The sequence below is a fragment of the Simochromis diagramma genome, unplaced genomic scaffold (assembly GCF_900408965.1).
Source record: "Simochromis diagramma unplaced genomic scaffold, fSimDia1.1 OVJJ01000205.1, whole genome shotgun sequence".
NCBI lineage: Eukaryota > Metazoa > Chordata > Actinopteri > Cichliformes > Cichlidae > Simochromis > Simochromis diagramma.
The window spans coordinates 13,439,867-13,464,742 of record NW_024386782.1 but is presented as its reverse complement, the minus strand read 5'-3'; the positions used below and the strand labels follow the sequence as shown (position 1 = coordinate 13,464,742).

At 42.0% G+C, this 24,876-nt stretch overlaps 3 protein-coding genes across 8 annotated transcripts; 2 read left to right on the top strand and 1 right to left on the bottom strand.

The window, feature by feature from the left end:
• Positions 1-767: 767 nt before the first annotated feature.
• sema4e (semaphorin 4e) lies at positions 768-8,055 on the top strand. 4 transcript variants are annotated; one of them, XM_040021971.1, is made up of 15 exons: positions 768-1,134; positions 2,297-2,611; positions 2,766-2,911; positions 4,318-4,380; positions 4,458-4,556; positions 4,665-4,764; positions 4,854-4,961; positions 5,042-5,193; positions 5,337-5,515; positions 5,638-5,794; positions 5,922-6,144; positions 6,272-6,387; positions 6,634-6,806; positions 6,895-6,947; positions 7,057-8,055. In XM_040021971.1, the coding sequence occupies exons 2-15, from the start codon at positions 2,503-2,505 to the stop codon at positions 7,614-7,616; spliced, it is 2,238 nt and encodes a 745-aa protein (XP_039877905.1). In that variant the 5' UTR covers positions 768-1,134; positions 2,297-2,502; the 3' UTR covers positions 7,617-8,055. The 4 variants fall into 4 exon arrangements, with proteins under 4 accessions (XP_039877905.1, XP_039877906.1, XP_039877904.1 ...); XM_040021972.1 differs by having other exon boundaries at positions 768-1,186; XM_040021970.1 differs by having other exon boundaries at positions 768-1,337.
• A 97-nt stretch (positions 8,056-8,152) lies between these two features.
• cactin lies at positions 8,153-17,283 on the bottom strand. Its single transcript, XM_040021969.1, has 10 exons — positions 16,845-17,283; positions 15,053-15,656; positions 14,864-14,959; positions 14,544-14,689; positions 14,269-14,431; positions 12,446-12,560; positions 9,644-9,836; positions 9,346-9,468; positions 8,928-9,250; positions 8,153-8,847 (listed from the first exon to the last, which is right to left on the bottom strand). Exons 1-10 carry the CDS (start codon positions 17,147-17,149, stop codon positions 8,357-8,359), a joined length of 2,559 nt encoding a protein of 852 aa, XP_039877903.1. The 5' UTR covers positions 17,150-17,283; the 3' UTR covers positions 8,153-8,356.
• Positions 17,284-17,821: 538 nt separating this feature from the next.
• On the top strand, positions 17,822-24,085 carry LOC120727610 (ubiquitin-conjugating enzyme E2 R1-like). 3 transcript variants are annotated; one of them, XR_005694559.1, is made up of 6 exons: positions 17,822-18,618; positions 18,735-18,821; positions 19,313-19,410; positions 21,420-21,554; positions 22,105-22,518; positions 23,078-24,085. XR_005694559.1 is itself a non-coding variant. In XM_040021980.1 (6 exons), exons 2-6 carry the CDS (start codon positions 18,433-18,435, stop codon positions 22,313-22,315), a joined length of 717 nt encoding a protein of 238 aa, XP_039877914.1. In that variant the 5' UTR covers positions 17,822-18,197; positions 18,311-18,432; the 3' UTR covers positions 22,316-22,599. The 3 variants fall into 3 exon arrangements, 2 of the variants coding, with proteins under 2 accessions (XP_039877914.1, XP_039877913.1); XM_040021980.1 differs by lacking the exon at positions 23,078-24,085 and having other exon boundaries at positions 17,822-18,197; positions 18,311-18,618; positions 22,105-22,599; XM_040021979.1 differs by lacking the exon at positions 23,078-24,085 and having other exon boundaries at positions 22,105-22,599.
• Positions 24,086-24,876: the final 791 nt, after the last annotated feature.

The following is a 24,876-nucleotide window of genomic DNA, read 5'->3' as shown; positions in this document are numbered from 1 at the left end:
ATTATCAAAGGTAGTTGGATATCTGAAGAATTAAATGTGTTTTTGCATGGATCCGTTGTGAGTTAAGGCCTCTTGTTATCGAGATAACAGTGGAATTTATCAATACTATCAGTTGATGATTAGAAAGACTATTAGTGCCCTGTTTTTCCTTTAAAAAATCTTTTAGGTTAAAAGTTAAGGTATTAACATGGGGATTATTGCGATTTTAGTCCTTCCACGATCTCGACAACTATCAGAAATAAACGTTAATATGTAATCGACAGTTTCTACACATTTAAACGGTTAGAAATGTCTTGCTAGAAATACGGCTAGACATTTGGTTTCAATTGGAAGCAAGGAGAATATTTTTTAAAGTTTGAGGTTTTGCTAAATTAGAAGAAAAATCAATCTATTTACCTTGTCAAACATGCTTCTTTGTTTAATAACAAAGTGGCTAACCCTCTATCTCCCCTTTCTCTACAACCTTTCTCTTGATTTGTGGCGTCTCAATCAAATGTAACTATAAGATCATAACAAATATGCATCAGTTCTCTGCGCTTTTCATATTTCTGTGCATGTGCAGGATTATTATAGTGCCAGAATATTGCACATGCAGGGAGATGATGGTGGCATTAATGTAAATACATCGTTTCCATCGTGGAGGGCAGATAACAACACGCCGCCCTGCTATGTTGCATTGCTTCATCACTCCTGTTTGGACACGCTGCCAGGTGTTTTTACGGTTTACCTGATCCGCCCAGCTGAAGTCAGCTGTGCCCTCTACCGACAGTAGTAGTACTATAACGAACACTTAATCAGACCGGAGGTCAGCGCCTTCCGCCACACTCTGAAGGGGTGTGGGGGACTAGTTAAAAAAAAAAAAAAAAACCCTGCGCGGCTGTCCTGAGTAGGAGCCCCGGCCATTCAGATCCTTTCACCGACCGAGGGATATGACCGCTGAGAGAGGCTGTGGACAGAAACGAAGCACCGCTGTGTCTTTAGAAACACTCACTGGAGGTTGACGGGTTGCTGAGCCGTTGCTTGAGCGCCTTTCCTTTTTAATTTTTTGTGCGGTCGCTGATTTTTAGACGCGAGCTTGCAGATAATAAACCTCAGTGAAGCTGCTGGCTACGGCCAACGTCTGACACCTCTGGGGTACGTTAGACGTTATACAGTTGTTCACACTTTTATTGAGTGTTTGCTAAAGGTATGTGGGAGTTTTTGATTTTGCCTTGTTTATTTGTTTTTGTTTTTTAAACTATCAAACTGTCCGTGAAGCGGTGGTGAAATATGTCGTAAACAGGTGCAGGGACTATTTTTTTTTCTTAGAGGAAACCTTGGGGTGTGTCCGTGCGCAGGTAAGAGATTAACTTGTGATTCGAGTGTTTGCTCACTCTTAGCTAACCTGCAAGAGCTACTTTATTAACAGCTTCAGGGTGAATTTCACGTTAAAGCTTCACTACATGGGGTAACGTACTTTATTACTATTATTATAACTAATTTAGCTAAGTAGCGTACTGTTAAATTGTCATTTATTTTATGGATTTTTGTTTCCACATTGATTTTCACACACTTATCGGGTTTGTTCTACTGTCCAGATTCAGTTGAACGTAAACATGAGAGGCACTGTGCTGTGAGTGTGTGCGCATGTGCGCGTGTGTGTGCGCCTGCATGTGGGTGTAGAGTGAAGCTGGGATTGGCCCTCAAGGCTAAATAATCTTATCGGGGTGCATTCTCTGACATGTTGTGGCTCATCAGGTAACACACACACCTCCATTACTTTAAATTTGATTAATGTGAGAGTAATGAAAAGAGATGCTCCTTTTGTAACAACGACCTAATTAAAGGTTACCTCAGTTTCTTGCTCTGTGCAGTGAAACCACTCTTGCATCTAACTTCCTTGCAGCCAACTTTGTGCAAGAGCTCGTCTCTAATCGAGCCCAGAATTTGGCACTCTGTGTGAATCTTTCATTGTTTTGGTGCTTGGTGCTGCAGGAGAGCTGAGGTTGACATCCCTGCACCCTGCTGAATGCTTTTCATGGCCCTGCATTAACATCACTATGGCACTGACAGAATTACTGCGGTGCTGACTTTAGCTCACTCTGTCCTTTCTGGCGATTCCTTTACTTTTTCTTTTCTTTCTTTTTTCCCCCTTTTTTTTTGGCTAAGTTTCTTACACTTTGTTTTGATGCACTTTAATGTTTACCCCTGTCAGCTATTGTCCTGGTGTTGTGCTGTACATCCATTAAGGTTCTATACTTTTCCTTCTTTACTCATGAACAGTTTTTAATATCTTGTACACCCTTGTATTTTTCAGCCCCCATCGCCTTTGTGTCTTTGGTCCGTGCCATCCATCTCCCCATGGACAGCCTGCAGAGCGGGGCCAGTAAAGGGGCTGCTACCCTTCAAACACCACAGACCACATCACGTCATAGATGCCACCCTGCCGCCTTTACCGCTCTATGACTGACTGTTGAGGAAACAATAAAGCCAAAAATCCTCTGAGCTTGAGCAAAAGGAGCCATGAATCTGCTGCTGTCCCTCACTGTCTTCTGCCTGCTGCCTCTGGCCTTGATGGCCAAGGAAAACTTACCACTGAACTGCATCCCCCGCAGATCTGTGCCTTATCACAGTAAGTGCTGCTCTTTTGTCTTGTGTAACTTGACTTACAGTGCGTCAGCTTGTGTTAGCTCATATAATTTGGATTGACTCAAAAGGAAATGGGATTTAATCACTGGTGGTTGCCGAGTTAATCATTTGTCTGCTGTCTCTTTTTTTTCCTTTAGGGGACAATGCTTGTTTTTTTAGTGAGAATGATGTCTATAACTACTCCACCATGCTGTTGATAGAAGATAAAGGCGTGCTCATGCTTGGTGCTAGGGAAAAAGTGTACGCACTTGACCTCTATAACATCTCCCAGAAACGTGCTTCAGTAAGAACACAGTTTTTTTTGTTTGTTTGTTTTTCTTTAACAGGCAGCACCCACTTTATTCCTTTTAAAGCAATCTCTTTCACCAATCCAGGGCAAGTGCCCAACATAGCCGATAAGACCATTTCCCATACCCATAAACATAAACTACTCTACACTCTTTTTATGCTGCCCACACTTTACCCACTTTTAGTCACTTAGTTATTTATTCACCTATTCAGACACTTTAATTTTAAAACTGTGTTATTTTGAAACTGTGTACATACTGTATATTCTGTGTATTTATTAGTTATTATTTATTATGTCTTTACCATCATGTCATCATCATGCTGCTCTGTTGTATCTTAATTGCCCCTTGGGGATAAATTAAGTCATTCTGATAGAACCGTTTCAACATCTATCAATGAAAAGAAAGCTAAAAATGTTCGCCCATCGCTTGAGCCACTGATGTTATTGGCCCTTTTCATGTGGTTCTGTGAGAAATTCACAGACTCTATCTACCATGAACGCTGAGTAAAAATCAGCTCACAGATCCATTGAAATACATGCTGGTTGTCAAAAGGCAACAAGACAGAACTTATTCCTCACAGCTGTGAAAGTCTCACTCTGTTACAGAGTAGGAGGGAGTAAGGGCGAGCTGGAATTGATCCATCTGTGATCCGGAAATGGTGCTTCCTGAGAGCCTAACTTCAGGCAAACAAAAGACACGGGTTCATTTGTTTAATTCCTCAACAACAGTGTGAACTGATCTAACTCTTCTAATGTGCACAGTCCAATTCTTGATGTATATTTTTTTGTGTGTGATGTGATCATTTAGACACAACCATTTACCAACCACCAGCTTAACAGGAAGTCTCATAACCAGAGTTTTGACACATTTTTCAAAGATGGAAAAAAACCTGTTTAAAACTTTGTCCTTAAATTACTCTTCCTTCACATGAATTTATCCTGTTTTCACCTCAGATTGCACCTTATTAATGATCAGCTACAGTCAAAAAATAGCAAATATCATGGCGTATTTGACAGTTGATTCTTAACACAGTGTAAACAAAGCTAGCAGACATACTAAAGCAGATCATCTCATTTGAGCCGCAACACTTCCTGTTCAGCAACAATTTTAGCCACATCTTCACAGTTTAACCATCTTAACAGCAGCTGTGCTTCCTTTAAAAAAATGTAAACGTTGGAAGTATTGTTCTGTACAGCAGAAAACCTGTTAGCCCTGAGAAACATGTTCTCCTACCACACAGAGTAGTGTGACCAGTAATGAAAGCAATGTCAGAGTTGTGGACTTGTCATAACGTTTGTCATCAATCAGTTATTATGACAGGCCCAAACTTTACCCTATTCAACAGAACTTCTATTAATTTTTTTGAAGTGTGACTAAAATTGTGTTTTTTATTTTTTAGGTTGCATGGGAAGCAACTCCAGCAAAAAAGACAGATTGTAAAAACAAAGGAAAAAATGCAGAGGTTGGTTAATTGTAGTTTTGTAAAGGTCAATTTACATTAAGCAGAGGCAGTCACTGGTTCTTGAATTCCTTTCACAGACGGAGTGCTTGAACTATATCAGGATCCTGCATGAGGTGGGAGATGACAGAATGTATGTGTGTGGAACCAATGCTTTTGATCCCGAGTGCAAATACATGGTGAGATAAATTCACTAACTGATTGAATAGATGGTTTTTGTGGCTTTTCATCAGCTTCACAATAAGTGCAGAATAATTCCAAAGATAAAATGGTGTTTGCCGGTGCAGTCCTTTTCAGGTGATGCATTGACTTTTGAGAAGAAGATGGAGGATGGCAAAGGGAAGTGTCCATTTGATCCTTTCCAGAGATACGCTTCAATCATGGCAGGTAGGTAGAAATTTGCCAACTACACTAAGAAACCTGTTGAAAAGATTAGCAGAGCAAACATATTTTCTTTTGCTCTCTGGTCTCGTTAGGTGATTATCTTTACTCAGCCACGTCAATGAACTTCCTCGGCTCTGAACCCGTCCTAATACGCTCGTCTGGTAACATACGGACTGAGTTTAAAAGCTCCTGGCTTAATGGTAAGATATAAATATATATATATATTTTTTAAACCTATTAGTTGAGTCAAAGTTAAAGATTTCTTTTCTTCTTGTGCCAGAGCCCACCTTTGTTTCCATGGCTCAGATGCCAGAGAGCAAGGAAAGTGAAAGCGGAGATGACGACAAAGTTTACCTGTTCTTTAGTGAGACCGCTGTGGAGTGCGACTGCTACAACAAACTGGTGGTGTCCCGCGTGGCCCGCGTCTGCAAGGTGATAAAAGGTTTTACATTGCATGCACTTCCAATGACAATGGCACATAAATGGCACTTCTTCCATTTGTGCTCCTGCAGCCCTTTCCGTTGTTTCGTTGCTATGTGTATTTTTCCTCCTGTTATGCATTTCTGTGTTCACAGGGGGATCTTGGCGGTCTAAGGACTTTGCAGAAAAAGTGGACAACCTTCTTGAAAGCTAGAATAGACTGTCCGGTGCTGGAGTCCCAGCTGCCGTACATTATCCGGGACGCATACCGCTGGTGTGACCCCGAGAAGGATTGGAAGAGCTGTATTTTTTACACAGTCTTCACAGCACAGTCGTAAGTTTGGACATGTTTGTGTAAGAAGGAAAAGGCTAACTTCCTCTTTTATGTCTTTAGGACACCAGTTGGCTAAGATGTCCTGCATGTTTGGTGTGTGTGTGTGTGTGTGCTTATTTAAGGGACACATCAGACTTGTCTGCAGTGTGTGCGTACCGCGTGTCAGACATAAGCAGAGTGTTTGCAGAGGGGAAGTACAAGACCCCAGTCCCCGTAGAAACCTCCTTTGTTAAGTGGGTGATGTATAGCGGAGAAGTGCCCGTCCCTCGGCCTGGAGCTGTAAGTCTTCCCAAAATTCCCTTGTGCATTTTTTTTTTTTTTTTTTTTTTTTAAAGAAAACCCTAGCAGGAAGCTGATTCCTTTTTGCACCCTGCTCTCTCTTTCCTTTTTGTTGATCCTTTGCTAGTGTATAAATAATGCAGCTCGTAAAGCGGGCATACATGAAACTTTGGATCTACCAGACCGAACCCTTCAGTTTGTCAAGGACAAGCCCCTCATGGACCAGGTTATCCAGCCAATAGGAGATAAACCTCTACTGGTGCGCAGAGGAGCTACATTCACACAAATCATAGTAAACCAAATGAAAGCTGCAGATGGCAACAAGTACCCCGTGATGTTTATAGGCACAGGTTTGCATCAGTACATCATTCTGTCACTTCCTGTTTGTTGTCCATTTTGCTGTTTTTGATGACTTAACAGTGGTAAGCATACTGGACTTTATGCATGTAAATATGTTTTCTTGTTTTTATACAAAAGACAAAGGCACAGTGCTGAAAGCTGTGAACTACGACGGAGAGATGTTCATCATAGAGGAAGTACAAATCTTCCACCCCCGTCAGCCAATCAAGATTCTTAAAATCTCAAATATCACGGTAATTTGAGATAACCATTCATTTAAAAAAGTTTATATCACAGCTGATGCCTCAGTGATATTGTTTCAGGAATTCCATTACATTTTTATTATTTTTTATCCTTCAGCAAGACGGGATTCATCAAGAATGTGAAAAAACACATATTTAAGTTATTTATAAAGAGTCTTCTCAGAAAGAATAAACAGGTTCAATATGTTTGGTGTCAATGTACATCAGCATCATCGGTGCTCTGTGTTTCTGTCATAGATCCAAGGTGTACATGGTCAGCTCTATGCAGGCTCAGACACTGGAGTAGCCCAGATACCACTGGCCACCTGTGAGAGGTCCTCATCCTGTATGGACTGTGTTCTAGCCAGAGACCCGTACTGTGGCTGGAACAGTGCTCTGGGGAAATGCGTTTTCATTTCTAAATCACACCGGTAGGCATCACTTTAAAGACAAGGACCAAGTGATATTGATGTTGTATATTCAAACTAATTTTCTATTTACTTGCTCTTTTTTTTGTAGTGAAATAATTCAAAGTGTGAAAGTTGGAGATGCTTCCCTCTGCCCTGATGCTGGTGAGCTTATTCATGAAACTGAATCTTCTGGAGTTTGCACGTTTCTGCATGTGATCTGTTGCAGTTGTCAAACTGAAAATGGATTTATGGGTGTCTCTTGAAATTTCAGACCCTATCAAGCCTGTGAATTTGTCCATCCGGGAAGGTGAGGACCTGAAGCTCAGCTGTCTACCCCTTTCCAGCTTGGGAAAAATCATGTGGCAGAAGAACAATATCGATCTGACGCCTTCACCTGCACTTCAGCTACAAGACGGACTTCTGATCCAGAATGTTTCATTAAGCGATGCCGGTCATTACCGCTGCTTGTCTGTGGAGCACTCCAGAGCTAAAAAGCACAGCATAACTGTAATTGAGCATCTGGTCACAATTGACCTATCAGACTCAGGTGATAGGACGCTGGATACCCAAGCTCAGACTGATTGTGCATCAGTTACAGGACTGCAGGTTGCATGTGCTCTTTTGGGGCTTGCTTTTTTTGCTCTTTTGGCCTGGAACTTTTACAAAGGCCATCTGTGTCTGCCTTGGAGTTGCTTTAAGAGTAAAAGTGAAGAGCAATCTCAGGAGAGCCAGAACCAGGAGGCTTTACACTCTGGTGTGAGCTACCAAGCTGCACCCAGAGAGGAAAAGTCCGTGGTCATCAGCAGCAACAGTAACAACAACCAACACTGAGAGTCACAAAGCTGAAGCGCATGACATTAACAAAGATAGACTTTAGAGTCAAATCAATGCGGGGGACACAGAAACAGTTTCATTTCTGCCCTGAACTAATGAGAATAGGGGTTCAGCGGTAATATTTGCATAGAAACTTGGATGTAAAAACATTTCAAATGCTTGTTTTGATAAACAAAACTGATAAAACTAAGTTATTTTTGGTACAAATATGATGTACTTGAATTCCTGCCTTTTTGTTTTATATACAGGTTTGTGCTTAAATTCCTACTAATTGTTTTAAGTACCACAGATTGGAATATGTTGCAATGACTGGTTTGATTTTTTTTTTTTTGTTAAACAGGGAATGTACAGTAATTGAAATCGAGCCACTTATTCTGTAACCACTAGCTACCAAGACTGTTTTATTGTAATTAAACAATTTTTATATGTTCTTTAAGTTGTTTCAGCGAGTTTAAAATGCTTACTGTTTCATCTCTAACGTGAAGTTAGTATGAAACCCCTTAACCAGTGGCCAAAAGTAAAAAGGAGAATGGGGGGGGAAAAAAAAAAAAAAAATCTTTAATGTGTAACTTTTTGACTAGATTACAGTTTTGCTTTCTTAGACATCAGTACAGTGATTTGAAGCTTTAATACTGCTTTTCTAAGAGAGCAGCTAAAACAAAAACAAAGCACCTTTACTGTACAGCATGTGTAAAACCCAGTCACTAGCGGCTTTGGTCCATACTGATCTGTGGCATTTATCTCCTGTAGCGATACCTCTTGAAGTGGAACCAAAGCTGGAAGATCCCATTGGCGAACTGACAGCGAAAGCCGTGTCGGTGCGAGTACTCCCACTCCCTGTTTACGATCTTAAAAGCAATGTCCTCATACGGCGGGCCCGCGTGGAACCTTAAAATCCCAAAGTCCTTGTTGTCGGGACTGGGCTCGAGGAAGTACTGCGGCGTGGATCGCTTGTCAATCAAATCTGGATAGAAGATGTTGAACTTGTAACCTTGGACTATCTTAGGGGGAGGGTTGTCGAAGTCGTAATGTGTCTGGTTGTACTTGTTCCACTCGAAGCCTGTGTGGACCCTGTTGAAGAAGCGTGGTTTCCTGGGGCGGTATTTGTCTGCCCACAGGTACATTTTCCCAGTGACCGGAAACTCAACGCTGAACTGGGCCTCATCGTTGCCCATGCCTTCCTTGGCCCGTCGCACAAAGGCGTCCTCTGCACTTTCGCTGGCGTCACCTGACAAGACAGAAAGTGGGAAAACAGTGAGGCTACAGTTCCCAATATGCATGGTTATACATTTCTGCATCATCTCATACCTGTGACTTGGAGCTGTCTGCGTGCTAACTGCAGCCGGTGTGCGTCTTCCTCTGGGGTGATCGTGTGGGTGTCCAGCGGCAGCTCAGACTGCATGAGCAACGTGGGGCTGTAGCGACCAGAGTCATACTCCGCTTGGCTCTGCTGGATCAGGTCCTCCTCCGTCAGAACAGCCTCCACAACCTCATCCTTTTCCTCTCCATCCTTCTTGTCACCCTTTTCGCCACCTTCCTCATCTTGGTTTCCTGCTGTAGATGTGGACGGACCCTCCTCTGGCTCTGTTTCAGTGTTTCTCTTTTTCTCTCTAGTTTGCCCTCCTCTCTCACTGGAATAAGGAAATGTTGGTTTAGATTTTACAGTGCACCTCTTGCAATAGTGCAAAGAGGAATTTGCAACTCAGGTCTGTACATTTTAACTTACTCATCTTCCTCACTCCTAGGCTCCTCTTTGATGATGGGAAACAAAGGTTCACTCTCTACTCCCTGTTCCTGTTTCAGTTTGAACAACTTCTGACGCAACACCTCCTGGTGTCGTTCTCTCAGCCTACAGCATAAAAAGTTAGATTTAGTTTTAAACAATCAGACTCTTGAGATTACAAATCTCTATAAGAGTGCCCTGGCCAAAAAGGACAGCAGTGTGATATTAAGTTGCATAAAGATGGGACTTAACTTTATTAAGCCAGCCAAAAACAGTGGGCATTGCCACATCACTGTCATACCTTGCTCTGGCCATGTAGACTTTGACCTGCTGCAACAGACTCTCCCAATAACCGATATCAAGATTGGATCCTCCAGCCCGAATCTTTGCCTCAATGTTTTGGTGCAGTGCTTGCAGCTGACTGTATGTCTTTCCTTTGAACACAGACTGAACATCTGTGCTCACAGCTGTATTGATGCCCTCACGACGATCACCTGAGAAATAAACGGATAAATTAATACAGTGGAACCTCGACTTACGAAATTAATCCGTTCCTGACGGTCTTTCATAAGTCGAAGCACCCATCGCGCCTTTTGACTGAAACGATGCTGGCTGGAGACGAAGTTCTTGGTAGTGGAGGCTGAAGAAAGCATACGTATGCATGGATACATACAGCACCACCACGGGGCAAACTGGTATAACATTAGGGTGTAAAGTTCTTAATTTTTTTTAATTCAAAGATTAATCAGGCTTTAAACATAAGGAGGTAGTGCAACAGACATTGAAGTGCACGTTAAAGACCAAAGAAAACTATATTTTATTAACAAAAAGTTTTAATCCACCAACATATACTGTGTGTACATAACATTCTAAACATTAAAACTAAAACTTGCATATTTTTTAAACTTTTAAAAAAATTCTAATTTTCTATTTTATCCTTTGTTTTTTTATGTTATATTTTTTGTGCATTTTTATGTTTTTTAACTAATCACTTCTGCCACTTTCATCGCTTTTCGCCTTCTAAGGCACACTTGCACCTGAAGGTTGACTTGTTGCCGGCCTCTTTGTGAAAAATCTATCCAATGACGTCTGTTTCTGTCTACTTTTCAAAATGGATCTGAAGTGGGAGAGTCAGACGTCACCAAAACGCTCAATAGCCCGAGCGGTAAAGTTCTTTTCAGGGTGATTTTTTTGACAAATCGGCCACCCTCTAAAAAGTGCAGAGAATGCACTTGATATCGTCCGATGGTATGACGGCCTCCTCCTCCTCCTCGCTGAATTGTTGCTGTACTGATGAGTGCTGCATCGCCTCTAACTCTTGCAGCTCTGCCGTTGACAGCTCCTCTTGATGTTTATGCACAAGGCCGTTTATATCCTCCTCGTCAACCTCCAGTCCCAGGGCGGTGCCAAGATTTACAATCTCCTCAACCTCGACATCAGGTTGAGGTTCCCCCTCCTCTCCCTCAAAGCCTTCAAAATCTCGAGGGGCAACAGCATCAGGCCACAGCTTCCTCCAGGCAGAATTCAGCGTTCGACGGCTCACCTCCCGCCATGCCAAAGAAATCAACTTGAGGCATGCAACGATGTCGAAATGACTTTTCCAAAACTCCCTGAGGGTGAGCTGCGTACTGTCTGTTATGTCAGAACACTGTTTGAACATGTGTTTCGTGTACAGTTTCTTAAAATTAGAGATCACTTGCTGGTCCATGGGCTGGAGGAGAAGGGTCGTGTTAGGAGGGAGGAAGAGAACCTTGATGAACGAGAATTCCAGGATGTCATCCTCGAGGCCAGAGGGGTGGGCGTGGGCGTTATTGATGATCAGCAGGCACTTCATGGGGAGATCATCCTCCTCAAGGAACTTCTTGACAGCAGGGCCAAAGACCAAGTTGACCCATTCAACAAAGAACTGTCAGGTCACCCAGGCCTTGGGGTTGGACCTCCACATAACCTCGACCCTATCCTTTAAAATTTGGTGTTTCTTGAAGGCACACAGATTTTGTGAGTGGTACACTAGGACTGGCTTGACCTTACAGTCCCCACTGGCATTAGCACACAGGGCGAGGGTAAGACGGTCCTTCATGGGCTTGTGGCCTGGCATCTTTATTTCCTCCGCGATGATATACGTACGCGGCGGCATTTTTTTCCAGAAGAGGCCGGTCTCGTCACAGTTGAATACCTGCTGGGGGATGTAGCCTTCTTGATTGATAAGTTCCTCAAATTTTTTAACAAATTCTTCAGCAGCCTTGTGATCGGAACTTGCTGCCTCACCGTGATGCACAACGGAGTGGATGCCAGTCCTCTTCTTGAACCGATCAAACCACCGATGCGATGCACTGAACTCTGGGGAGGTTGGGGGTGCCTCCTGCGAGGACCTTGATGCCATTGGCTGCTCATTGGAAGCTGCCTTACTTACTAAATCATTATAAATTGAAGACGCCTTCTCGCAAATGATCGTCTCTGTGAGGGTATCGCCAGTCTTTCCCTTGTCTTTAATCCAAACAAGGAGAAGACTTTCCATCTCGTCGTGTATGGGGGTCCTCCTTTTGGACATGATGGTGGTGCCCATTGAAGGTTTACCTGCTTTGAGGACTTCTTTTTGTTTTTAGAATTGTTCCTATGGTCGAAGGATTTTGGCCATACTCACGTGCAATAGCACTAAGTTTCACACCTCGCTCATATTTATCAATAATTTCTCTCTTTGTTTTCATCGAGAGCACTTTACGCTTCCTCTTTTCACTCGCATCACTTGCAGGCCTCATTTTGGATGAACGACAGGCTATAGGCTAATTGCTGTGTCGTTCAAGTGGAACAGCGAAGCGCAAGTACGGAAGCCAAGGGGTTGTCACATGATTCAGAAGGCGTTGTGGGGTTTGTAGGCTCAGCCAATCAGAGCTAGCGGATTTCGTTACGCGGGCATTTTGCCGTAACACGGGCAAAAATATTGCCGTTCAGTGCCTTCGTAACTTGAACTTTTTGTGAAACGGGGTATTCGCAAGTCGGGGTTCCACTTTAATTACACTAATTAAAAAAAAAAAAAAAAAAAAAAAGAGAATCATATCAGGAGAAAAGCCATTAGAGAGGGACAATGTGAAGGGTGTCCTACCAGGCCCTTTTCCAGAGGCCTCCAGTTTTCTCAGTTTGCTGATCTCATCCTCAGTGATGGTGGTCATGTCTCTCCAGAAGTCCACGTTCTTGCCCTGTTCCAACTCCATGTACACCTACCAGAACATTGTGCATGCAGTAATGTTTTAATTATGCTGCACTTTAAGATCAGTACATGTTAACATGCATCTTTTGACATGTTTACGGTAAATATGTGTTAAAACATAAATATAGATTTACACTAAACAACCTACAGCTGATTTGCCTCCTTTATTCTGTGACATTTATATTATTAAGACTTGAAGTGTGAGAGATGGTCGCTTCCTAGGTGGCCATACTAGGTGGTAGCCTGCTAAGCATGAGGTCAGCTAATCTGAGTCCCTGAATTGGACTTCGCCACCATGTTTGAAGTGATTCTGACAAATAGAGAATTTTAAAGCAATTACCAATTAACACCATCTGCTGTGTGGATACTTACACTAATCTGTGCTCAGGTATTTTACAAAGTAAAAGTCAATATTCAAGTTAGGACTTAATACTATCTTCAGTGCTGTGCAGAAGTCTTGACCCACCCCTTATCTTTATATCATTAATGACATTATTAGAAAAGGAAGATTGGTGCAAACGTACATAGAGATACAGTATATAAAAGGCAAAAAATATACAATTCCAACAACCTTGAAAGTCAGTATTTTGTATGACCAACTCTCTTAGACAGCTTTCTTGTAATACATAATAATAAGACTTGTAATAAGTAGTCTCGAGGAATAGTTCTCGAGGCTTCTTGAAGGAAATTCAAAGTCCTTCTTTGGATATTTTCTGCCTTTTGTTCAATTCTCTATCAAGATGATCCCACACTGCTTCAATAATGTTAAACTGGGAAGGCCAATTGATAGTGTGTTTGGGATCACTGTCATGAAGCCGTTGCCAATCAGATGCCTTCCAGCATTTTCTTTTCCTGTGTTGATAATTCAGTCAATTCTGACTTCCTGTCCAACACCACTGGTTGAAAAGCAGCCCCAAACTATGACAGCGAGCCCACCATGTTTTACAGAATGTTGCAGATACTGAGTTTTAGACCTCCTCTGTACATGTTAATGACAATTTGAATGAAAAACTTCAAATTTGGATTCATTACTTTACAAGACCTTTTGAACAGATTCAGTCCAGCTCTTGTGTAATTTGGTATACCCAACCCGCTCCTCCCTGTTTCCCTTTCTTCCTTCCTTCCTGCCACCCTTCCACTGAGACAGTTTTTGACTGAAGTAAAGAAATATGCTGTGGAGTAACAAAGTGCCTGAAGATTCAATTTCAAATTGGTTATTTGCCAAGTTGTCTGTCGATGATAAACATGGCACAGATCCATCCCTTGCGTAAGGTAAGGTCTCTTTTTATGCTCGAATGATTCATGGTGGCTTAACAAACAAAGATTCCTCAGAGAAAGGTCAGGTACAAGGACTGGACTGAAAATAAGCAAAATAGATGCCAGTGATCAAAGAAGAGCACTGAAAGGCCTTCAGGAAGCCAGGAGAACTATTGTTCAAGAGCACTTAAAAACTGTCAATAACATCTAACATCAGGAAGCAAAATATAAAGAAACGGGATAGTTTAAGAATTTTGCACAGTACTATAACATGAGATTTCATAGCAGTAGCTCATAACATAGTGAGTGATGTTATGTTTTACATACAGTCTAAACTTGACACTACAAATTGAGCTGGGTTTTTAATATTGTATCTGTATGGGCAAATTATGAAACACTGTATTAAAATCAGTCCTTTCATAAACAGAACTTTTACACTTCATTTAAGCACATCTACAAACCTTTATGTCCTCTAGCAAGTCGTCCATGTCAGTGACCGTGAGCCCATTGAGGAACGTGTATGGTTCGTGCATTTCCACTGCCAAATCATCATCTTCTGCACTGATGTACTTCGCCAAAAGGTCGATCGGCTTCGCGCGGCCGTCACGGATTCTAATCTTAGACCTGCAGAGACAAAGAACAAGGGTGTGAAGCAGGGTTAATTAGATAAACAGATGTAGAAGGTGGAGGTTTAAACAAACTGATCCAATCATAGTGGAGTAAGAGCCACACTAACCTTAGTTTGGCCTGATGCAGATGGAAGTTGTCTTCCTGTTCAGCCCAGGTCTTGAAATATTCTGCCTCTTTCTCTCTCTGCAGCATTTCCAGCTCCTGCTCTCTCATGGCCTTCTCTCGCTCCCGCTCCAGACGCAGCTGCTTCACCTACATCAACATAAAGTTGGTGTATAAATATGTCGCTCCCAATCTCTAAACTTAAAACTGATCCTCCATGTTTTGCCTGGGAAGTGAAATTCCATCCTTTTTTTAAGCATTTGTATAAAAAGTCAGGCACTGTGTGAGCACTAATGGGGAAGATTTTTATCCCACAGTTCTTACCTTCTGCAGCTCTCTACGGTTCTCCTCCTGAATACATTTGTTCCTTTCTTTGAGCTCTTTCTCTCCGAGATGACCGATACCTTTCTTATCCAACGCCTGAGGAAGCAAAAAGAACCGTGGATGGGATACAAGGTCTCAAAAGCAGGTTATGACAGGCAAATATCCAAACTTTTGCAGTCAGGAACTCACCTTTTGCCATTTAAATGTCCCCAATAAGTTGTTGTCCCCAAAAGGATTGTCTGCATTGGTGTATCCCAGGTACTCCTCACTCCAGCCCATCTTCTCTCTCCTTTTCTTCTCCTTTGCTTCCTTCTTTGCCAACCTTCTGGCCCTCTTCTCCTCTGGTGTCTCAAGAGCTTTCATCATCTCCTTCTGTTTGTTCCTCTCCTCCTTTTCCTTGAGTGCGCCTCTCTCGCAATCAGACTCTGAGCTCTCAGATGACTCACTCGAACTGAAGCGCTGCTTGGCTCTGCCCCGGTCAGACTTCTCTTGGCTTCTGTTACTCCTCCCGCGCTCCCTGTCTTCACTTTTCTTCCTTCGCTCTCGACTTTTGTCGCTGTCTCTGCCGCTGTTCTTGTGCCTCTCTTTCTCTCTGTCCCACTCCCTCCTCTGTCTGTCTCTCGGTGGACTCCCTCTCTCAGGACTCCTTCTTCTTCTCCTTTCTCTGTCGCCGCTTCCATCATGGGAGTCAGAACTGGACTGGGATCTTCCCTTTCTCCTCTCTCGGGATGTTGTTCTATGACTCTCCTGTTCCTTTCTCCTCCTTCTCATTTTTGTATTATCTGAATCAGGACTGAGACAGAAAGTGTGATTTAATACAGTAACTGCAGGAATACAATATTAACTACAGAAGAACCACATAACAGGAAACTCTGAAAGTAAGGTCCCGTTGTATACAGTTAAAAACCTATTTATTATTATTATTATTATTATTATTATTATTATTATTATTATTATTATTAGTAGTAGTAGTAGTAGTAGTAGTAGTAGTACATGCAATGGAGTTACCATAACAAGTTGATATAGGGATTCGATCTACAGAAGGTCTTTTCATTCACATAAAGACTAACACTAATGTCACTGAACATCAGCATCGCTATCAGTTGATTGGATTACTGTGCAGCAGCCTGGCACTCAACCAAGGATGGGACAAACATCGATACAGCAATATACTGTGCACACATCTCTTTTATGTATATTTTATGCAGTGACAACAAACCTTATGCTGTACAATGATTTAAACCCTACCTACATCCAATTAAAAATCATACAGAACAACAAAAGATTCAATTCAGAAATGTAATTTGCTTTTCAAAAAAGAAGGGTTAATTTAAATTTAATTCCGGCAATACATTTTTAAAAAGCTGATATTGGGAAAAAAAACCCTGGTGATCTAATAAGATGCCTTCTCCTTGGGGAGGGGACCCCGAGTTAGACCCAGAACCCACTGAAGAGATTATACATCTCACTTTGCCTGGAAATGCCTCAGTATCTCCCAGCAAGGACTGGAAAGTGTTGCTTGGGAGAAGGGTGTCTGGAATACCCTGCTTAGCCTGCTGCCACTACAACCTTCGGATGATTGATTGATGGATGGATAGACAGAATATCTACGAAGGTCTCACAGGCATGTTGCCTTGTAGTAAGCAATACTGCGCCACACGCACTGGTGGTATGAGTTCTTCAAATAATAAAACAACAGACACATCTTTTTTCTTCCTTTTTTAAATGTAAGGCCTTGCTCAGTTCTGCAAGTCAACATCAAATTATATTTAGCGTCTAAGCAAAAGCATAGATGCATGCTGATTCCTGGAATTCCCCCCAAAAAGAATAGTTTTTGTTGATGTCCTTTCGCTGTCGCAATTCGGACAGAAAAACGTTACGTTTACGGAGTCACTCGATGTGTTCAAATGAGGCCTGCTACTACCATCATAATATATAAAATCCCAAGTAAGCAGCCAACTCCGCTTCGCAAAGCGATTACCTTGATGACCGACCCTTCGACCTGTTCCTCTGACTCTGAGTCTCTCGCCTCCGGTCGCTCTCCGAGCCGCTGCTGGAACCAGAGCGGCCCCTGTGCTGAGGCCGACGTCGGGCCGGAGAGCCATCGCTGGAGTCCCGACTGCAGGATCTTCCCCTACCACGAGCGGCCGTTTTCCCGTCGGCAGACCGACTGTGGTCTCTCCTCTCATCTGGGGATCTAGACTTGTTTCCTCTAGACTTGTTCGGCCGATCTCGGCTCCGACTTCTGGACTTGGAGCGAGCCCGACGTCGAGACTTGGAACTCATTGCGAACTTTCTCTCAATAGGGGGTCCCAACAGCAGTTTGTCGCATAAATAACATGTAACAAATGGGCCTTTTTAAGACATATTCTGTTCGTACCTGGTTAAACGGCACTGGAACGATTAAAAAGCAAATAATGTCAATATTTCACATTTTTAGGTCATATTTTAAAAAATAAAATATAAAATAAAACCGTTACATATTTAACTAGTTAACGGGGCAGCAAAAAGCCCCCCTCGAAGGGGCTTTCTGTGAAATGGCGCGTATTATTTACGTCACGAGAACATTGAGAAAAATAAACTAGAAACAAATGGCCCGCTGTTTATTAACTGTTGATTTATGAAATCCGCACCCCTCCTCGGAGTACCATCTGAATACAACTGAGAACCGTCGGTGTGTTGAAATAATTTCAGGGTGAAAACAGCTCAGAAGCACGAACAATATTTGGCGTTTTTGTGACGTCAGAAAGTGGCAAATGCAGTTCCCTAAATTCCCTCTCAAATAAAATGTTAAAGAATTATTGCTCTAAAAGCTATTATTTTTTCTGGGTAAATTTAATTTTATATAAACTTATGTAATAAGACAGTTGAATGCGTCACCGCACGCCTTCTTTGCTGCTCTAAAGGGGAAAAATAATGTTGACAGGTGGAAATTGGACTACAAATCCCGCATATCACAGGGCGCCATTGCCTGTTTGTAGAGGAAAGGGGACTCCTTTCAGCAACATTCTTCTCTATCCTGTCTTCTCTTATGGCCGTATGAGCTATATTTTCCGGCTGTTGCCGTAAAGAATTCATGGGTTTGGGTATATAGGTGTGTTTTCTGTCCTAGCCTGGCTCTTGTATGCGGTTAGGAAGTATTCGCGCCGCGCTAGGATCGGTTCGATCTGGTTGGTGAGGTAGGGCTTGTTAGCTAGCTCCCATTAGCCTACAGCTATCAGTAGATTTACGGCTTATATCCGCGGCTGTTCTGCCAGGTAGATCAGCTAAAGCTGGAGGCGCGGGTCTGACACAATGGTTGGTCAGTTGCAGATTTCTCTGAGTGTTGACATTGGTAAATAATTCCTCTGTTTCGGGGACAGATCAACGCCACCTTTGTTTGGCTCGAGCACAGCCTGACACGTTTGGCCTGTTTTATTGTCTCGGTACTGTTGTTGTTGTTTTCAGGGTAGGCTGCTTGGCTTATTAGGCTAACTTTGCCGTGTTCGCGTGAACAGAAGGAAACTGTCCGCTGTTCACTCCAGAATATCCCGACAGCCACCCAGACCACCACCAACAACAACAACATTATGGCGCAACCCGACGCCCCTCATGTAGCCAGTTCACAGAAAGCACTCATGCTGGAACTGAAGAGCCTTCAGGAGGAGCCCGTGGAGGGATTCAAAATAACACTGGTGGACGAGGCTGATTTATACAACTGGGAAGTGGCCATTTTTGGACCACCAAATACCCACTATGAAGGGGGATATTTCAAGGTAAGAAAGCCAAAGTGGTGTGATTACTTCACTTAATGTAAAACAATACACAGGCTTTACTGAATGAATAAAGATTGCCACACAATTCAAGCCCCAAAGGTCTCTTTTTGTCCTAGGCTCGAATCAAGTTTCCTCTAGACTACCCTTACTCCCCTCCGGCTTTCCGCTTCCTCACCAAGATGTGGCACCCCAACATCTATGAGGTAACAACTTGACATACTTGAATGCCCTCCCACTTCTGTTTGTGATGGGAGCAGCTGTCCTAGGCTTGCCTCATGATTCATATGATCAAATACCACTTGCATCATGGGGCCCATTAGACCCATTAAAAAAATGTGTTTGTTTGTTTTTGAAGCCTTTAATGGATCAGCGCCACCATACATATCTGAGCTGCTGACATATGTTCCCTTAAGGTTGCTGGCAGTCAATCAATTAACTGCCAGCAACCTTAAGGTGTTCAACCCAGCTGAAAACATCAGGCAGTCAATCTCCACAATCTCTCCGTAGCGGGGGATTGGCTTTTTTTTTTTTTTTTTTTTTTTTTTTTTTTTAATTTATTTATATTTTGTGTGGTGTGTTTAGTATTTTTATACAGGACTTTATCAGATTCTTGTTTTTTTTAAAAAGTGCTCTATAACTAAAATTTGACTGAATCACATTTGAAGGAGCTTTCTTTCCCCTCTGTGTCTTTTAGAATGGAGATGTGTGTATTTCTATACTGCACCCTCCAGTGGACGACCCACAGAGCGGAGAGCTGCCTTCAGAGAGATGGAATCCCACCCAGAACGTCCGGTTAGCACTCCCTCATTATCTCTCATGTCTCTCCTTTCTTGGGTACCTCCCGTCTTTGTCCTGTCTCAGCCACTTCAATAATTTACCTGAGTCAGAGTCTTATCGCATGACATTCATCTTCATTGGCTTCTTTTTACTTGTATCTAGAAACTGAATCCATATGTGGGCATTCAATGTATTATACACCTTGTTAGTTAAAGCAGTTTGAGTCGCCTGTTGTTTTTTGCAGTATGGAGGCATTATCATTCAGTAGGAAGAGGAAGATATCCTCCTTTATACTGTTTTATTATAGTAGAAGTACATTATTATGCATTGCTTTCAGAGCACAAGTTATTACACAAAAATACAAAAGTCACCATTTCTGAACATGCTCAACATTCAGTGACAATCTTAGCATTGTTTTGCGTTGTTGTCTTCGGACAGGGGTCGGCAACCTGCGGCTCTTTAGTCCTTATACTGCGGCTCCGCGTGGTTTGGGAAAATAAATTAGAAGTATTTGGCTGAGGTGTATTTTATTTATGTTAGTTTTTTTTTTTTTTTTTTTTTTTTTTTAATGTGTAGTTCTAAATTGTTAGATTATTGTGATATTGAAATATAAAAATAAAATTATATTCTATTATTTCTTCATCGCTCAAAATAAGCGTCACACTCGCGGAAGCCGGTATACCCGCAGAAACGCCGTGCATTTATCGAGACTTTCACCCCCAGGTAGGCCAATTATGGATCTTCGGATCCACATTATGTCAGCAGCTATTCTCCACCGTGAACTATGTTAAAAACAAACACCGCTCACGCCTCACAGATGACAGCTTACAATCCTGCGTAAAGATGAAAGTGACTTCTTACAGCCCCGATTTGCAGACGCTGTGCGCAGAGGTTCAGGAGCAGAAGTCCCATTGTAAACATACCACGGCAGACCCGACGATGTTTGCATGAACACGCTGTACAGCTTCTCTTTATTGACCACTTTTCACACATGGTCGCTGTATGCACACAGACGGCTGCAGCTTTTCAGCTCACAGCTCGACACACACCAACAACACCATAGAGAGCACAGACGTTAAATCGGCGAGGCGTGATTGCGGGTGCCGCTCAGGTGCGTCCGCCTCCCCTGCAGCGGCGGTGCAGACCACGCCCCGCCACACACATTAACCAGGTAAAATACATATTAAGGCAGAATTTTGTAAATATCTATTTTTTTTGTTTGTTTTTTTTGTTTTTTTGTTTTTAGCAGCATAGTGCTTTTTTTCCCCAATAATTTTTTTTTAAAAGTCAGGTCAAGGCTCAAAAAGCCCAAAGGCGATATAAGGGTGGCGGCTCACAGTTTTTGTTTGCTACATGGATCATTTTAGTTCAGCTGGGTGTCTTTCCTTTTGTTATATTTCTTTAAGAGTTCAAAATGTGTTAATTACATAAATAAAATGTAGTTTTTGCTGTAGCACTTCATGGATTTCATAAGCAACACACCTTAGTTGTTCACACAAAGTATAAAGGTAAAAAACAATATATACAGTGTTATCTTCATTTTAGATGTCAAAAAGTATTTGCCAGTGTTTTCTTTTGCGTGGAAACCGGGTCCAAATGGCTCTTTTGGTGTTAAAGATTGCTGATCCCTGTCTTAGGACAACAATCCCCCTCAACCTTGTTTAAATAAGATTTACAAAGGCGTAGAGAGGTCTGTTTTAATCAAAACAGTCCAGTGTTCTAGTTGCTCATTGTTTTATCCAGTGCAAGTTACCTCACTGTCATTTCCAGCATTTTTGAAAATTTTAAAACAATCTATTATCTGCCAGAATAATTAGCATTATATCCATAATTGGAGACTCTTTATCCATATTTCTAAATTCACCCAATACTAAAATAAAATATGTTTTAAAAAATTAACATAAGGGAGTAAGTAGAAATTACGGTAGTTCCTTTTTTTTCTTTTTGTTTTAATTCCCATAACTTGTGTGTTCATGTCCTGCAGTAGATGCCACGCTGACTGCCACCTTTGTGTTTGCTTCCAGGACCATTCTGCTGAGTGTGATCTCACTGCTGAATGAACCCAACACCTTTTCTCCTGCCAATGTGGACGCGTCTGTCATGTACCGCAAATGGAGAGACAGCAAAGGCAAAGACCGGGAGTATGTGGAGATCATCAGGTAAACAGTTTGCATGATTCACAGTTAAAAGAAATGGTGTAAACTCACTCGCTGTGCAAAACAAAAGTCATTTCATGTCAGATGTATCCCGTAGTTATAGAGAAGATTTTACTGATTCAGAGGGTCAAACTAATGCCTTGCATCAAGCAGAGAAATACAGCTATAGTGATTGTTGAAACAGCTAAAACTGTCCAGTGCATTATTAAAACTTGGTGAACCGCCATTCTTCTGGGAATAAATGTGTTCAGAAAATAAAAAATCTTGAATGTTCAAAGCTGGAGTTCACTCCAAAAAAAACCTCCAGAGGGAAGTACCTCGGAGGCGACCTAACCAGATAACTGTTGTGGGTGTGTGGACTCTGTACTTGTAAAATATTGATAGCATAAAGGTAAAATTTTGCACAGCTTCATTCATGTAGCAAAAGATCAGCTGACTGTTGGCGGATAAGGTGGGAACTTTTCTTCAGATTTCTTTGATCTTTTATGGAAAGACAGAAAATGATAGTAAATCTCCAGCTGTTTGTAATGACGCCACTCGGATCTCCCCTCAGAAAACAAGTGTTGGCTACCAAGGCTGAAGCTGAGCGTGATGGCGTGAAAGTGCCCACTACGCTGGCGGAGTACTGCGTCCGCACACGCGCCCCAGCCCCCGACGAAGGCTCCGACCTCTTCTATGACTATTGCTACGACGAAGACGACGTAGAAGGCGAGGATGGCGACTGTTGCTATGACGAAGACGACTCGGGCAATGAGGAGTCCTGACGCGCTTTTTTCCGGCACCCCGATCTTAGCTGACGTGTGCTACCCTTCCTCTCTCTGCCCGGGTTGCCAGATATTCTAGGTTTACAACCAAGAAAGATTGGAAGCTTCCCTCCTCTAAACCAACACAGAGCTTTTTTTCCTCTCGCCTCTGAATGCGTCTTGGAGGTTGAAATTGATGCCTTGCTGAGGAAGGCTCTGACCTGGTAAGATTTGCACCAGCACAAAAGTCACCAGTTTCTTCAGTTTTTATCATCACCTAAATCCTTACTTTGAGGAAAAAAAACGAAAAAACATAACTCTCACATACCCTGCCGAGTTTCTCAGTCCCATGTATAGTGTAAGGTGTTGTGGGGTTAAAAAAACAAACAAAAAACCCAACTGTCAACAATAGCAACATTTGCACTGGTGCAAACACTTCCAAACATTTCTCAGCCTGTCTTTTGCATATCTTTCTTTCCCTAATTGTAACTGGCTATTGCTCACTGCTAGTTGGTCACAGTGATGAACAGAAGATTGAGGACTTCAAACAGCACGTTTGCTGTGCTGCAAATATTCTGTTTTTTGTTTTGTTTTTGGGTTTGTTTGTCTTTTTTCTCCCCTCTCCAAGTGTCACAGTCTGTTCCGCTTTGATAGGACAAGACCTTAATTGTCACATGACGATGTTTTCAAAGTTCCTGTGCATGCCGGAACTTCTTTTCAAAGCTTTTTGTCTCTTTTACTGGTGGACCGTTTATCTACGTCATGATCCGTGTGATGACAAAGACTTCAACAACAAGGACTCTCTGCCCGGAGGACCGGCTGGCTCAATCGGAAGGTCAAATCCTCACGTGAACTTTTTTTTTCTGTTTTTTTTCCTAACATGAAGTTGATCTTTGCCGTGTTTTCTTCTGGTTACTGTTGGATGTATTTCTCCTGTCATTTTAAGTGTAGGGTTGTGTTATTTGAAGTAGTTCAGATTAAGAGTTGTGTAGGATGATCACCAGGGAGTTGTTGGGGCGGAGCTAATTATTGATCAGAATTGCATTTCTCCTCGGGGGAGGTCACTCGCTGATGGGCCCCACTTGACCCAAAGACCAAAAGAAGTGTGTTTTAAAGAAAGCCCAAAACATTTGGTAACTGTTTGTCGCACTCTGTTTGCTCTTTGTGTTCTCTCTTGCAAGCTTGTTTTCATTTTACTGTTTTCTTCAGATAGATGTTATGCCTGTGTTTTGTTTTTTTGTTTTTTGCTTGAGAATGAGTTATGTGATGACGAGATTATTAGGTTTGATTGACAGAAACAATTGTAGGTATTGTCTCATAATCTATGATCCCACACTTCTCAACAAGGTTCTTTCTTTTCTTTTCTTTTTTTCTCCTGCCAGTCCTCGGAAGTGAACAAGACCATCATGTTTTATTCTTCCATTGCTATTCTGTCTTAGTTGAGATTGGACTTTTTTCTTTTTCTTCTGTGTGTGTGTGTGTGTGGGTGTGCTCTGTGTGAACCTTTTCATCAGCAATATTGATTGTTTTAATTAAATTGGGAAGTCATACTGAATTTCTCAGGATAATGAATTACATGTGACACAACAATTGAGAAAAAGTAACTATTTTCCTCTTTCGGTGGTCTTCAGTGTTGGTTTGCATCTTTAACAGGAACCGTGACAGATATGCACATATAGCTGTATGAATGATTACTATGTTGTTTTATTCACCTGTGTATTTTATTTTATTTTTTTCAGCTATTTAAAAACTGAAAAAATAAAGATTTATTTGGAAGAAAAAAAGACCCACTTGATTTGTATGCCCGCATTTAAACGGGTTACTTTTTGTATTTTAAGAATTTTTGATATTTTGGTTTTATTATTAGCAAAGCTGCATAGCTATTTGTAAAAAAAGGTTACTATAAGGTAAAGGCTGCTTTTTCTTCTTGATTCCTTAATACATAATTGGGGCGATCGTGGCTCAAGAGTTGGGAGTTCACCTTGTAATCGGAAGGTTGCTGGTTCGAGCCCCGGCTTGGACAGTCTCGGTTGTTGTGTCCTTGGGCAAGACACTTGGTGGTGGTCAGAGGGCCCAGTGGCGCCAGTGTCCGGCAACCTCTCCTCTGTCAGTGCGCCCCAGGGTGGCTGTGGCTACAATGTAGCTTGCCATCACCAGTGTGTGAATGTGTGTGTGAATGGGTGGATTACTGAACGTGTAAAGCACTTTGGGGTCCTTAGGGACTAGTAAAGCGCTATACAAATACAGGCCATTTACCATTTACAGGTTTCATGTTGGAGCATGTGGGTCTGACTGTCATGTTATTTCCATTATTATCCACTGATTTCACAATAAACTGTACCGTTTGCTTCACAAGCTGTGTGCAGCAGCTCTCAATGTGAAGATATAGTTTTATTTATTTCTAGTTTATTATGTTATTCTTATTTTGTGCACTTCTGTGTACTTTGTGCTACAGAAACAGTTATAGTACCAAAACTTTTTCTGGAGACGTATGCTTATGCTTTTCTTTTTTGTAACTTTCATCTATTCACCTGATTGGTGGGAATCAAACTCAGCAGATTTAGACATGACTGTAAAAGACA

What these genes read in the sequence shown, in the direction of transcription:
- sema4e (XM_040021971.1), top strand. Translation starts at nt 2,503, where the DNA reads ATGAATCTGCTGCTGTCCCTCACTGTCTTCTGCCTGCTGCCTCTGGCC. An exon ending in TTAAAATCTCAAATATCACG is followed by an intron (nt 6,388 to 6,633) that starts GTAATTTGAGAT and finishes TTTCTGTCATAG; the next exon opens with ATCCAAGGTGTACATGGTCA. An exon ending in TTCATTTCTAAATCACACCG is followed by an intron (nt 6,807 to 6,894) that starts GTAGGCATCACT and finishes TTTTTTTTGTAG; the next exon opens with TGAAATAATTCAAAGTGTGA.
- cactin (XM_040021969.1), bottom strand. Translation starts at nt 17,149, where the DNA reads ATGAGTTCCAAGTCTCGACGTCGGGCTCGCTCCAAGTCCAGAAGTCGG. An exon ending in CCTAGGAGTGAGGAAGATGA is followed by an intron (nt 9,251 to 9,345) that starts GTAAGTTAAAAT and finishes TCCTTATTCCAG; the next exon opens with TGAGAGAGGAGGGCAAACTA. An exon ending in CAGACAGCTCCAAGTCACAG is followed by an intron (nt 8,848 to 8,927) that starts GTATGAGATGAT and finishes CTGTCTTGTCAG; the next exon opens with GTGACGCCAGCGAAAGTGCA.
- LOC120727610 (XM_040021980.1), top strand. Translation starts at nt 18,433, where the DNA reads ATGGCGCAACCCGACGCCCCTCATGTAGCCAGTTCACAGAAAGCACTC. An exon ending in ATGAAGGGGGATATTTCAAG is followed by an intron (nt 18,619 to 18,734) that starts GTAAGAAAGCCA and finishes TTTTTGTCCTAG; the next exon opens with GCTCGAATCAAGTTTCCTCT. An exon ending in AATCCCACCCAGAACGTCCG is followed by an intron (nt 19,411 to 21,419) that starts GTTAGCACTCCC and finishes GTTTGCTTCCAG; the next exon opens with GACCATTCTGCTGAGTGTGA.